This window comes from Manis javanica, chromosome 11 (genome assembly GCF_040802235.1).
Source record: "Manis javanica isolate MJ-LG chromosome 11, MJ_LKY, whole genome shotgun sequence".
NCBI lineage: Eukaryota > Metazoa > Chordata > Mammalia > Pholidota > Manidae > Manis > Manis javanica.
This window is the reverse complement of record NC_133166.1, coordinates 1,921,907-1,937,341: the sequence shown is the minus strand read 5'-3', so window position 1 is coordinate 1,937,341 and position 15,435 is coordinate 1,921,907. Positions and strand designations below refer to the sequence as shown.

The 15,435-nt window shown below is 39.3% G+C and overlaps 1 protein-coding gene across 1 annotated transcript; it reads left to right on the top strand.

Annotated features, from left to right (window-relative positions):
* The first annotated feature begins 4,267 nt into the window (after nt 1–4,267).
* LOC108409780 (putative olfactory receptor 5AK3) lies at nt 4,268–9,408 on the top strand. The gene has a single exon (XM_073215609.1). It carries the CDS (start codon nt 4,719–4,721, stop codon nt 5,712–5,714), a length of 996 nt encoding a protein of 331 aa, XP_073071710.1. The 5' UTR covers nt 4,268–4,718; the 3' UTR covers nt 5,715–9,408.
* The last annotated feature ends 6,027 nt before the right edge of the window (nt 9,409–15,435 follow it).

The following is a 15,435-nucleotide window of genomic DNA, read 5'->3' as shown; positions in this document are numbered from 1 at the left end:
AAACTTTATGATTCGTAATCTCAACCATTTCTGAGGAGGGAGACATCTCCATGTTTTATATGGGGATATGTCTCCCTACACAAACGGCCTTCAATCTAATGGCTCTAAATGCCTTTCTTAGAAGAACTGGACTGTGCAGAAGCATATATTCATGGAGAACTGTGTTCCTAATGATATAATTTTAATATTCATACAGTAAAATAAACATATATATATATGGACAAAGGAAACACAGTAGTCATATTAAGTGTTAATTCACTTCTTCCAGTGCATGATAGGTCAAGTTGAAAAATTATTTCTAAAGAAAATAATATTTACAGAAAACACTGAGTACATTTCATTTAAACTCAGGAAATAGAGAAAAATGGAATCACTCAAAAGTATTCTTAAAATAACTCTAGAGCTATGGATCAATGCCCTAGAACTATAGAAATCATAAAACAACTATAAATAAAAACAAGGTCTAAAAATTATTTGAAGGTGGCATGATTGTGTACCTGGATAACAATTAACTGTTATCAACAACAGAAGCCAATAATTTGGATAGACAAAGATTAATATGCATAAATCATTAAACTAAATGCACAGCTTCTTACCTCATTATGACAAAGTATAATAAAAGCTTCTTCACATTGCATTAGACTGGATTTGGAGGAATACCAGCTCTAGGTTGGCTAAAAATGATTTAAATTTTTAGAACCTCTCACTGGAAGGCAGTTGGCCAAAATATATCCCAACTTACTATACTTACACCCTTTGACTTGGAGATTCCTTTCTCAAATATCTTCCTTCTAATCAGAAAGTATATTCATACTTATGCACGCTGATGCATTTATTATGACACTGTTTTTATTAGGGAAGATTGGGACCTGGAATTGTCTACCAGTGGTGTTGGGGCAGGGTCGGGCAATCTCTCTGAAGGAAATGAGGAACACAACTGCTCCACAAAATGGAATACACCAACTAAAGGAGAGATTCCTCTTTCCACACAGAGCACCCAGAAATAGTAAGTGAAATGCAAGCTGCTAAACAATGTGCGTAATGTCTCTTCCTCTGGGTAGGGGAGGAAGAGAGCATATAAATTTTAACGTGCTTACAAATTCCATGCATGCCAACCTTCCACCCAGAAAAATACACAAGTGTGTAACAGTGGTGATCACCAGGCATAAAGGAAGCAGGAAGGAAAGAAGCAACGTAACTAACGCAGGAGAGAAAAGCAAAAGAAAGCAGGGAGGAAGGGGACCAGGAAGAAAGGGAGGCAGAGCAGGGCAGAGGGAGGCAGGATGAAAAGCAATTTGTCAGGAGCCAGACAACTCTCAAATCAAAAGCTGGAAGTCCCATTGGCAGTAACACAAAAATAAATGCGTCCCCTCTGGAAATCTGAACTTTTCTTCCACAGAAAAAAACCAGTGATCATCGTGTTTTCCCATTGCCCCCAGCCCCTGGAGCCTCAGATCCCAAGGAGCCAGTACTGATCCCTGAAGCCCCAGCCATAAAATCCCTGACTGCAAGGAAGCACACAGAGAACTCCAGCAGTCAGCCCACACCAGGTGCAGTCGCAGGAAGAGAATCTGGAGGCAACTCCAGCATAAGTAAAGCAAAGTCGCTCCACGTTCCAACATCAACTGTCTATCACTGCAGCGTGTACAGCAAGTGGCAGAGCAAAAGGGTCAGAGCCCAGTTTCACCATGTTTCGCCCCAAGACCAGGAGGAACCACACCATCAATGGTGATGTAATGGAAATGGGCTGAGGGAACTCAGGCTGAGTATTGCCTGGGAAAATGTGTGAATGAGTGTGAAATGAACCAATCAGCAGATAGATCAATCAGTCAGTATTCTATGCCATTTATGTACTATTTGCATGTGCTATTATGGCCATCAGACGGTCACCCATTCAATCACATACTATTCCTGGGGAGCTCACATAAATTTGCTCACTTGTGCTGGGCATCACTGCAAAGCAAGCTTTAATTTTGTCATTCTTTTCTTTTTTAATTTTTGAGATATTTCCTAAATGTTTTAAAACTTACATTGAAAAATGTTTACATTTGCAGGAAGTTGCAAAGATAGTACGGAGAGGTCCCATGTATCTTCAGTCAGGTTTCCTCCAGTGGTTATGTTTTATTAAGGCATCAAATTGGGATTTTTATACTGATGTGTGTATGAATCTCTATGTTATTTTCTCCTATGAAAAGATTTATGTAACCAAAACTACAGTCAGATATAGACGTTTACTATGCCAGGACTCAGATTCCATACCGGAGGGAGACGTCCCTGTGCTACCCCTTAAGGTCACACCATTCTCCTCCCTACCACTCAGATGCCCGCAATCACTAATCTCTTTTCCATCCTCTATACCTTAATCGTTTTTAGGTTACATAAAAAGAGTGATATACTATGTGGTCTTTTGAGACTGGATCTTTTCTACTCATCATAATGCCCTTGAGGTCCTTCCAAGTTGTCATGAATATCAAGTGGATTCCCCATTACTGCTGTGCAATAGTCCACAGTTACTCTGGACGTGCCGCAGTTTCTTTAACCTGTAGCCAATTGAACACCTTTTTGTTTGTTTAGAGCCTTTGGCTATTACTAATGAAGCTGTTATGGAATATGATGCACAAGTTTCTGGATGGATGTAAATTTTGTGCAGACGTATTGCTGAGGAGTGCAGAGGCTGAGCGGTATGCTAAGTATGTTCAGTTCTTAAAGAAACTGCCAAACTATCCCCCAGAAGAATGATACCATTTTATATTCCCATCAGCCATGTGTGAGAGAATCAGCTACTGTCCATCCTAGCCAGCAATTGATTTGTCACAGTTTTTTATTTAACCATTCTTATAGGTATGTCAAGATATCTCATTGTGTTCTTAATTTGCATTTCTCTAATGCCTAATGTGGATGGAATTCTTTGCATGTGCTTATTGACCATCCATTTAGCCTCTTTGGTGAAATGTCTGTTCATGTCCTTCACCCATTTTCTAAATTGTTTGATAATGTTTACGTTGAGAGTTCTTTATATACTCTACATGAGTCCTATGTCAGTTATGTGGCTTGAAAATATATTTTCCCAGTTTGTAGCATGCCATTTCATCTTTCTAATTAGGACTTTAACAGAACAAAATTTTGATGAGTTCCAGTTCTCTTCTTTTGTGAATGCTCTTTTGGTCATCATGTCTGAGAACCCTTTCCTAAACCCTTTTTACTGATAGTTTATTCTGTATTAACCTCTAAAAGCTTTATAGTTTTACATTTTACATTTGATATATGATTCATTCTGAGTTAGTTTTTTTAAGGTGTAAAGTACAAGTTGACATCCACCTTGTGTTTATAGATATCCAACAAGTCTGACACCATTTTCTGGAAAGACAATCCTTCCTCCTTTGAAGCTTTTGCATCATTATTAAAAATCAATTCACTTTATTTGTGTGGATCCATTTCTAGTTTTTCTCTTCTATTCTATCTTCATGCCTAACCCTCTGCAAATTTTACAGTCTTGATCACAACTATATAATAAATCTTGATATCAGGTGAAATGATTCACCCCACTTTATACTTTTCAGAATTTTTTAGCTATTCTAACTAGTCTGCCATTCCTTACAAATTTTATAATAATATTTTCCATATCAAAAAGGATCTCGAGGGAATTTCTTTAGGAATTTTATTAAACCCACATATCAACTTTAAGAACATTACCATCATATTATACTGGCTCCTCTTATCCATGAACATGGTATGTCTATTCATTTAGATTTTCTTTCATTAATTTCATCAGTGTTTTATAATTTTCAGCATCCAGGTGTTGTAAAGATTTTGCTAGATTTACAGTGAAGTACTTCATTTTGGAATACTATATATGATATTGTATTTTAATTTCAGTTCTCACACATCCATATCAAGTATAGAAATACAATTAATTCTCTTGTGTCCTAAAGCTCTACCAAACTCACTTCTTACTTCTAGAAGATTTGGTAGATGCCCTGGGATCTTCTACCTAGACCATTATGTCACCTGCAAGACATACAGAATTATTTCTTCTTCTAATCTGTATGACATATTATTCTCATCTAAATGGAACTGGTGTTACACAAAAGGACCGAGACCTGTGACAGGAGAACTGGGCTATCTTCAGTGGTCAAAACAATCGCTGAGGAGGGCCATTCAAACTGAGGCCAGAGGAATGAGTACAAGTTAGCAGTGGAAATACTAATACATATAGAAAGGAACCAGAGAGTATACAGGGCAGAGGGAGGAACACACTGGAAGGGCCAAGAGTGGAGGAAAGCAAAAAACAAGAGAAAACCATTATAGCTAGCGCATTGTTAGCAAAGAAAGAGAACAGGAATAAGGAAGGAAAAAACTATTAAATTCTGTGGATGATTCAAGATTATCAGGTAAAATAATGTTTATTTAAATATACTGTGGTATTTTAATTAAAATAAGGAACATAAAAGAAAGGAAAAATACATAAGAATGCTTTACATATTCCTTAATTGACATGTTGATGAAATGCCAATCTGTTTGCACCTGAGAACACAGCATCTGGTCCATGGCAATTTCTCCAAACTGTAGATGAAATTATCTAAGTTAAGTGGCAAAGTTCAGCCATCTGCATGTTTGCCTTTAAAAGCCAAGTCAATAACATCATAGAAACTCTCTGACTCCACTCTGAAACCAAATATGACATCATTTCCAATGTCAGAAGCAGGTAAAGGATCACAATGGTCTTAGCTCTCTCTACCCTTCCTTTTTTGCACCTTTTCAACTGCTATTTAATCTCTCTAGCCATGGAACAGAACAATAGCACTGAGCTGACTGAGTTCATTCTCCTGGGATTTGCTGATCAACACAAGTCCTGGTATATCCTCTTCATACTATTTCTGTTGATCTATGTGACCAGCCTCGTGGGTAATATCGGGATGATCCTACTCATCAAGATGGATTCTTGCCTTCACACCCCTATGTACTTTTTCCTCCAACACTTGGCATTTGTTGATCTCTGCTACACCTCTGCTATCACTCCCAAGATGTTGCAAAACTTTGTAGGGACAGAACAATCCATCTCATTCATAGGATGTATGATGCAGTTACTAGTCTACGGTGCTTTTGCCACAGTTGACTGCTACATCCTGGCTTCCATGGCAGTGGACCGTTATGTGGCCATCTGTATCCCTCTCCGCTACCCAACAGTCATGTCCCAGAGAGTCTGCATTCAACTCTTATTTGGTTCATACCTGGTAGGCTTCCTAAATGGCTCTGTTAACACAGGTTTTACTTTCTCATTGAACTTTTGCAAATCCAATAAAATTAACCACTTTTTCTGTGATGAACCCCCAATTCTTGCCCTATCCTGCTCCAATGTTGACCTCAATATCATGCTACTAACTGTCTTTGTTGGGTTCAACTTGACCTTGACTGTGTTGGTTGTCATATTTTCCTACATATATATCCTGGCTGCCATCCTGAAGATATCTTCTGCTGCAGGGAGGAAAAAAGCCTTCTCCACATGCACCTCCCACCTGACTGCCGTCACCATTTTCTATGGGACTCTCTCCTACATGTATCTGCACCATGGGACCATTGGGTCTCAAGAGCAAGAAAAAGTGGCTTCTGTGTTTTATGGCATTGTGATTCCCATGTTGAACCCTCTCATCTACAGCCTGAGAAACCAGGATGTGAAAGAAGCCCTAAAACAGATAGCAAAGAAGTGCATCTAGTTTGAACTTCAATCATAAAGCAAAGAAGTGCATCTAGCTTGAACTTCAGTTGTAACCCAACATGGTTCAACAAGCAAACCAACAGTTACCTCTTCTTCCTCAACAACAGATGCAGCAAATGTATGTGAGATATAAAGTCATTCCTTAGTTATACCAATAAGCATCTGAAAAATATGAAAAGCATTTCAAATAAATAAATATTTTTTTAAAAGCCTTCTCTGTGTGCACCTCCCACCTGACTGCCATCACCATTTTCCTGGGACTCACTCCTATGTGTATCTGCACCAGGAGAACATTGGGTTTCAAGAGCAAGAAAAAGGGGCTTGTTTTTATAGCATTGAAGGCAAGACCAAGAAAGTGAATATTCCCCAATAGGGAAATAAATCTGTATTGTTGTAATTCAAAATTTGTATTTGTTGCTATGTAATAAATTTCCACAAATTTAGTGGCTTAAAAACACACAATTATTATCTTACAATTTTATTGGTCAGGAATCCGGACACAGCTTAACTGCATACTTTGAGATGCTACAAATGAAGGTGTCAACCAGGACTAGAGCTCCTTTAGAGGCCCAACTGGGAACAGATTTGCTCCTAAACTCATGTTATTGGCAGAATTCTTCTCTTCGTGGTTGTAGGACTGAGATTCCTGCTTTCTTCTTGGCTGTCAACCACGGGCTGCTCCCAGCTCTTATACACAGTTCTTTACCACACGGCTTTCTCTGTAATACCCCTTATATCATGGCAGCTTACTTCTTCAAAGCCAGAAATCCATATATAGTTAATCAGCACATATACCATTTGAAACAACACACCTTCAAATGTCCAAATCCTACTACTACTTTAAGAGTCCATTTCTCCCTGAAGTTTTCCCAGCTTAACACCTGTCTCCTGGCAACTTTGTACTGCTGGACATAATTTCTTCCTCCACTGAATGCACATAGCACTTCATTTGCATCAATAAATATTATTTATCACTTCCTATCTGACTTATTTACATATGAGACCCTCATATCATCTATAAGGTAGTTGAGATACACTTTCTATGACCTTTCAACATCTGGTATAGAGCCTTAAACACAGTATGTATTCTATAAATATTGAATGAATGAATGCTGATAATATAATATGGACAGCTTTCTAACTAGACGTTTTGTATCCCTAGTGGTCTCTCAGTACCAATCTGTGGGTGGCCATTCTAATGACCAAGGTAAGTTTTTTAAAGTGCAAATAACTATAGCCCGGCCTTAGAGGTGTTGATTCAATAATATTAGATAGGGCCCAGTATCTGTAAGTATGTATATAGGCAGAATGTTGCTTTAATTGTATGCTCCACCATGGTTTGTACTTAAGAGCACAAGATTATGAGTATTTTAGAATGTGTTTTATGTCCCAACTCTGCCATTCTCCAGCGTGTCTCTTTGCAAGTTAACTGAGATTTCAAACCTTGTTTCTCATAGGAATACATACCTCATGAGATTTTTTAAATCTTTTTTGTTTGTTAGTAATAGATAAGATAATCAATAGAAATCATAGCTCTTTGCCCTAATAAACCTTCAATAAATGTGAATAGTGAGTGAGTATTAACCAATTATTTCAACATGGGTGTGACAGACACTATAAGAATACCCTCATCTCACAAATACATACAAATCAACAAGAAGTCTCCCAAGGTTTACAACATGAAAACTCTCTCCTCTGGGGAGCTCTGGTCTCCTTCCACAGAAAACTAACTAATGAAGGTGTTTCCTTTGCTCCTGTCTCAGCACCGAGAGTCACAGATGCTCAAGGGAACAGGAACTAATTTTCCGGGCCTCAACTATCAAGTCTCTCTCTGGAGAAATCATTGGCCAGGCAATCAGACTGCACTAGGCCTGAAAAGAAAATCTAAAGCAAATCTGTAAATAAAGCAACTCGCCTTTTTCCTGTTCCACTGTGCCTTATTCTGGCGCAGGAGGACCACAGTAAAATCAATAGGATTAGAGACAACATGCCAGTGTAAGTAATGCCAAGATCAGGTAGAGTCATCTGATCTTCAGCAAAGCCAAACTATAAATGAAGAGAGGAAATTGGCGATAGTATTGATAAGTTATAAAATGGTCCTGGATGGGGACAGCTGACATATTAGCCATAGTGTTCACAACGGAACATAAATGACCTTCACAGAATATAAGCAATTGAGACAAAGCAACTCCATGACCCAGATGGAGCAAGACAGAGAAAAGCTCACCCTCTGTGACTATGGCTGAAATGAGACAGGGATAAGGACTGTTTGTGGCAATGAGAAAATAGTTAAATGTCCCGTTTTTCAACCCAAATGAGTAAATACTCCTTCTATGTACACTTTTTTTTCACCTTTTAAGCTATAAATTACCAGAATATCCAAACACAAAACTGCTGATAACACTCAGAATCCACCGCCACTTCCTAAATCCTTAGAATCACCAGCACAAGCCTAAAACCTGTACGTCGCAGTTGCCTCTTACCAGCATTCTGGTCCCCTGGAGTGCACCCTTCCTTGCTGCAGGACATGAAGTACATGTGACTTTGCTTGATTATAAATGTGCTCCTGGTGCCTTTTGGCTACTGGGCATTGATGGTAGGAATTGTGCCAGACACGTCTATTATCTCTCTTAAGCTTTGCTTCTTTTTGTTAATCATTTTTCATGGCAAAATAAACTCATATGTGTCCATTATTCTTTAAATACGGCTGTTTTTAGGGTACAAAAAGAGTCTCTATAACCCTTTTCATTTTTCTACCCTTCACAGGGTGGACTTTCTTCCTCAATGTAGACTCTTTTTTTCTTTCAGTAAACATAAATAATATCTGCACCTAAAACTGTAGAAATCTACCATGACAGTTCTCTCAATTTCTCTCTTTTCTATTAAGCGACACAGGGATTAAAACAACTTTAAGAGCATATTGTGAAATGCATTCCTCATACATCTCTTCCCTGCCTTGTTTCCAGGGAAAGTTTAAATCATATTATGGGCCCTCTCAACACAATTTTGAGAGTTTTTATCTAAGAAATTTCCACCCACTGTAGTAACACAAAGTAGTTTTTTTGTCAGATGGTAATCTGTAAAAGTGATTTTAATGTTGGAAGATCCGTTTAATAAAGGAACATAAACTTGCACTATGAGACAAATTATTCTGCAAACCTTCATCATAGACAATCAGAAGTTGAGGTGGTATTGTGTGTACCAGCACCATAATCCAATGATATAAGAAGAATGGAAGGTTAAGGAAATGTGCCTCCTTGATCCCAATGAGTTTCCATGTTTTCTGGTAAACAGTGAACATAGAGGAAACCAGGGGAATTGGTAGGAAAAAAATGGGATCTTTGCCCTAAGAACTGTAAAGGGGAAGCTGGGGAGAATCCAACACTGGGAACAGTTTTCCTGAAAAGTTATTTGATGGAGGAATCCTGGAATCATAAAGGCATCATCCCATAGACAAATGCCACACATGCTCTTCTTTCATGTAAGAAAGCTTATTACAAGCCTGGAGAGAAGATCAGAATTATTATTAGCTAAAATTAATATTGACTGTCCATGACACAGCATATAGGAAATGGATTACCTCATTTGATCTTTGACAAAAGACTCCCCATTTTCAGATTATGAAAAACTCATAATCTCTATTTTCACATTATGTGATTTAGAGCAGTTAACCTGTTTAAGCCACACATCAAAGTGGTGGAACAACAGTATTTATTTAATTCCAGAGACTACATTCTTGATCAAAAAAAAAATTTTTTTTTTTACTCAAGGAAAAGTAACTTAACTGGAGTATTTTTTCTACTATTGAGGTATAATTTGCAAGCAGTAAAATGAGCCATTCTTAGGTATAGTCCTTACTCACATCTCCAAGAGGCAGCAGCCTGTGAGTAGCTGGCTCAGAAGTCATGTGATTCTTTGCAGAACTATTAGAAATAGGTGTCCTACCTCTTCATTGTCTTTTGGTGGGTCTGATACCTTCAATCACTTTTTCTGTGATGAACGTACCGTGCCTGACTTGATTCCACGTTGCCACACATATATCAGCGTGGCAACCACTGCCTTAGAGGTTTAAATTGAGTACTGCATTGATTGTCCTGTTTGTTCATCCTGGCTGCTGTCCAGAGGATGCCCTCAGGGAAGAGAAAACACTTCCCTGCTGTGGCCCACACCTAATAACTGGCTCCATTTCCTTACAGGGCCCTCTCTGATGCATACTTAGAGCCCGATTCTAACAAATCCCTCCCTGTGAAAGTGGCCCCATGTTTTACAGCGCTGTGATTCCTATGTTGAACCCTTGAGCTACAGCCAGGAAACAAGGAAGTGATAAAAACACAAATCATGACAGCAAAGAAGTGTTTATGAAATGGGAATCATTTCCTACTATCAGGCATAAAGAAGCATCCAAGCAAGTTTTTTATAAGCGGCTATTTGCTCAGAGCAATTTTCCCAATAGCCTCAAAAATGTGTTGCACTTCCTAAACCCTTAAATTACATGAAAGGCTATCAAATTTTCACAGAAGTAGATTTATCTGAAGAGGCAACATAGGCTGGCCTGATGAACAAGACTCTCTTGTGACTGCTCTTTATAAAATATACAAAAAAAATCAGCAATCGATATGCTACAGCAACATCATTCAAAGAGTATTTGAAAACCAGCTGGTGCAATGTTAATCTGAGGAAAGCAACATCCACTTCCAAGAAAACTTAAAGGCAGGAAAGGGGACTTCTTGTGTACTGAGAAAAGAGGCAAGAGTCCATAACAACATCTAAAGTAGATTGGTGAAGGAAAAAGAAAAAAAAATATTAAGCAAATTCCTATGAAGATCCATTACTGAACAAAACCTCCATGGGTAGTCAGCATAGGACACTCTCCCTAGACCCTGTAAGTATACAGCTATCATATTATTCTATTCCCCAGCAGTGCCCAGGTACCCTCTGCCAAGATCTGAAGCCTTTTGGAACCCCAGAGACAGAGGAGACAGCAGGCTGATCAACATGCTGGATTCGTGGCCAGCAATGAGCAGTCACGGTGACGCCCATCTGGTTCTGCCCTCTGACATCAAGTCAAAAGCGTCCCGCCCAGTCAGAGGCAGGAGCTGACAAAACAAGGGACAGCTTCTCCCTTTCCAACATCACAAAATCTGACAGCGATGTCAGTGCCTAGAAGTGTTAACAAAAGTTGCCTTAGCTCAGTGTTTCCCAAACTAGAATCTTATTCTTGTATTCACAAAATCAGATTTCGATAGATTTCTTTAGTGCTGGACCTTGCAAAACCATGTTGCATAGCACCCTGTATTATGAATCTCTAAGGAAGGAAAGGTGTAGGGTATTTCCCAAACTTGTTGGGCCACAGGACCCTTTTTAATCCATTGACCATTTATCTTATCATCTCAATTCTAAAATGCACATGTCTTTCATGTTTTATTATTTCTTATGCTGGGATTATCTCAAAATCCAATATACATTTAACAAGACAATGAAACTATTGTAAAACTGATGGCTCATCTTTTTACCTATCTAATATAATAAGGGAAATGCTTCTTTTTTTTTTTACAGCTTGGAACCCATGTTCCCTATAGTACAATTTGAAAAATACCTGTTTAAAAAAAAAAATGGCTGAGAAAAACTGGTGGTTTCCAAAAGAGACAAGGATGGGAGGTTAGGAGAAATAGGTGAAGGTACAAACTTCCAGTTATAAAATAAGTAAGTCATGGAAATGAAAGGTGCAGCATATGGAATATAATGAATAATACTGTAATAACTTTGTACGGCGGCAGTAGCTACATTTATAGTGAGCATTTTATAGTGTATATAAATGTCAAATCACTATGTTGTACACCCTGAAACTAATACAGTATTATATCTGCTATGAGGCCAATAAGTTCAAGAGCTGGCTAAATGTTTCTATAAAAGTAACCAAAATAAGTAGACTATTAAAGTACTTACTAGAAAATACCATTTGAAGAATATCTTCAACTCTAAACAGAATACCACACTTGTATATAAATAGTCAGTATTGCATCAGTCATTAACACAAATGCCTTAAAGATTTCTAATAGGAAGCAGGTTATTTTTTCTGTTCTAGTTATTGTGAATGTTAGATATCTTTATTTCTTTAAAAATTATACAATCATTCAGTCTGGGCATTTCACACAATCTACCTATTTGGGTGAATTCCTAGTACCCAAAAACACTACTGTCATTAATTACTAATTTTAATAGGAATCAGCTTTCTCCCTGGCCTAAAGGAAGTGAAACTTGTAAACACTTTCCGGAATCCCAGGTCATGTTTACCCACCAAATGGAAGTGAATTCCAGATGTGGTCTACTTCAGTTCCCAGAACTATTGGTTACTCCCACCCATCACCTCTCCCTGACCATTCCACCCACATCAGGATACCACCTGTGGCCTTAAAATAGCTAAAATGTTACCATCTGTATTAATTTGCTAGGGTTGCTAGAGCCGAACACCACAAACGGGGTGGTTTAAACAACAGAATTGTATTGTCTCACCTATTCTGGAGGCTAGAAGTCTGAAATCAAGGTGTTGGCAGGACTGGTTCCTTCTGTGAGATGAGGATCTGTGCCAGGCCTCCCTCGTCGGCGTGCAGATAGCCATCTTCCTGTTCTCTATATATGCCTGTCTCCAAATTTCCCCTTTATATAAGGACACAAATTATATTCGATTAGGACCCATTCTAATGACCTCATTTTAATTTGATCAAAATCTCTCTGTAAAGATCTTATCTTCAAATAAGATCCCATTCTGAGGTCCTGGGGTTTAGGACTTCAACACGTAAAATTTGAGGGGGACACAATTCAACCCATAAAACCATCTATAGTAAAGGCTGCCCAACTGTTCAGGGTACTAAGGCTCTAGACCTAAACATCTAGATCTAAAGCAAACCCAGATGAGTACATTAGTCCCTCTTCCTTTCTTAGTAGATGAGTCTCTGTGTGGTAATCTGGACCTGTCCTGGCATTGAAGAATTATTGGAATAGCATTTCCTCCTGGCCAGGATGCCTCCCACACCCTTCAGAAGGAAGTGTGCTCTGCTTAGCGAATCAGGACCAGAGACTCAGGGAGAACTGAGCTCCAGTAAATTCTCTGGGGTATGACATAAGAATAAGGAAGATCATAAGAAGGTGAGAGATCGTTGCTGTTAAAAAAACTTAATATCAAGTTTAATCGTAACTTTCAAGGGCACCAAATCTGAAATCTAAAATTTCATAATAATAGTCAATAATGGCAATAATTATAGTAACCATTTATTGAATAATTACTGTATAGCTAGAATAGGCACTTTACATGCATGATTTTATTTAATCCTCACCACCACTGTATAAGGTTGATCCTTTCAGTTAAATCTGATATGTTAGTAAACAGTCTACCACAGACCCTGGCACATAGGCTTGGGTTTTATTAACGAAAAGCTACTATACATGCCTATTTTACAAATGATAAAACTGAGCTTTGGAGATACCTGGGATTGCACTGATAGTGAGAAATGTAGCCTGTATATGCACCTAAGTATGCTAGACTCCAAAGCTTTAGATCCTATTTACTGAATATGCTGCAGTCCATTCCTGCTCCTGTGTCACCGAAGTCCAAGATTATATAAAACCCCCACCATCCATTACATCCTCTGTCCGTTCTGAGTCACTGAAGCCTTTTATTGCTGCCCCTATTTAATCTCCAGAGCTTGAAAATTACTTTTTTAAGATTAAACTACAACTTCAGAAATGGGATCTATGAATGTCCTCTTTTTCCAGGACCCCTTCCCCCACACCCATTAGTTTCAGAAATTTTTTTTAGGCGCCAGGAATGATCCTGGCTGTTCCATGAACTCAGGGCCCTTTTGGCTTCCCACTTCCCAAGAGCTAGGTGCCTGGTGCAAAGAGACCATTCTGTGGCTCACAGAAACCCAAGTAACTATTTCAACTGTATCTATTTCACGTTTTCCAGCAGCTAGCAGTCCTGGGGGCTATAGACCCCAACTCTGGGCTTCCTCCACATGCTCATTTACTTGAGCTCGTGAACTCAGAGTGAGCATGTTCCTGGGGTCTTCAAAGGTAGCTTGTTCGGGATTTCTTCTGCTCCTGAGAACTGTCTCTGCAGGGTTTCTTCAGTCAGGAAGATCAGAGTGACGTCCAGCCTTGCCCTCCTGCCACCATTGTCCCCAACTACTTTTGTCATCCGTAAAGGAAACACTGTGGCCCATCCCAGCAAAACATAGGAAAATTCTCTAAGACACATGCTCTTTAGCTTAACATCGACTGGTGAATATACCAGATAAGACCTCAAACTCTCCCCATAGACTCGTCTGATTGAGGAACAGAGCTCTACTTGGTTTGTTTCCAAATCAAATGCTGTCAACTCACATTAGAATTACCATTTCCTTTCCTTAATTTGTGCGCCAGAGATATGTAGTGTCCAAAAATTTGCGAAGTCTTTTTACATAGGCCATCTTATCTGATCCTCACAGCAAATCTGTGAGCCCACGCTGTGTTGTTGGCTTCTTCTACAGACAAAGATGATGATGTTCGGAGTGGTCAAATGGCTTTCCAGACCCTTCAGCTAGGGACTCACAAACCAAGGCGGGCATTTAGGTTTCCTGGGTTCTTTCTGTTCCTTTCCACTACAACCCACTGCATATCATGTCTGATTCTTCACATTCTCTTTCAACTCTAGTGCCTATGATTATATTACATGAATTTTCCTTGGTCGTCCCAGCTCAGTTTTCAATCTTACTTGACATTCTCTAATCTGTTTCCAGAAATTCATTTCTTCAACAAATACTTTTGAGATACATGCTTGGTATCAGATTCTAGGCTGAGTGGAGGCACAAAATGAGCAAGACAGACTTGGCATCGCCCTCCATGGAGCTTACAGTCCAACATTAAGTGACAGCCCATTCAGGACGCAGCTTGTCTTGCCAATGGGTTTCAGCCCCGGGCAAGGTTGCTGTGGATTCAGTGTGACCAAAGAAATTGACAGTGAAATGTTCTTGGGGTGAAAGGGTTATACCCAACTTTATTTCCAGGTGGCAGGTCAGTCACTAAAATCCCATTCACTCAGAGCAAGTCTGCATGCAGCAAGCCGGTCTCTGCCTCTGGGCCTCTCTGCCTGCACAGCCGTCCCGCACAGCCGTCCTCTGGGCTTCTGTCCTCGGCGCTGCCACCACTCCAGCCTCTGCTCTGCGCACCTGCAGCCTTGCAGCCCTGCCACTGTGTCGCACCCAGAGCACTGGGCGGAGCTCTTTATATAGAATCAACAGCCATGTATTGCCCACAGGTGTGCAGTGAGCTAGTCAACCAGGGCCAGGTGAGAATCCTGGCCACAGGAACTTTTATTTTATCCACACAGCTGAAGATGCCAAATGTATCCCACCAAAGAGGATATGGTTCAACCATATTCAAAAATAGAGACTAGAGGGCCTTTCATAGGGAAAGTGAAAGGAAGTAAAAGTTTAATTCCTGGTGTCCTTTAGGAAGACTCTTGGGTGCTTAGAAAGATGATTCAAGAGACTAAAGTGAATCATCTTTAAAGAGGACACCTAGCCTTCTGTTTGCAACAGTGAAGTGATGATTAGCCTATTAGGAGAACATTTTTATCTTACCCTTTTAACATGTGAAATTCTCAGACTGAGCCAGACATAGGAACTTCTAGCGTTTACGTTTTTATAACAAGTTATTCATAACAACTGTGAGAGCCCAGT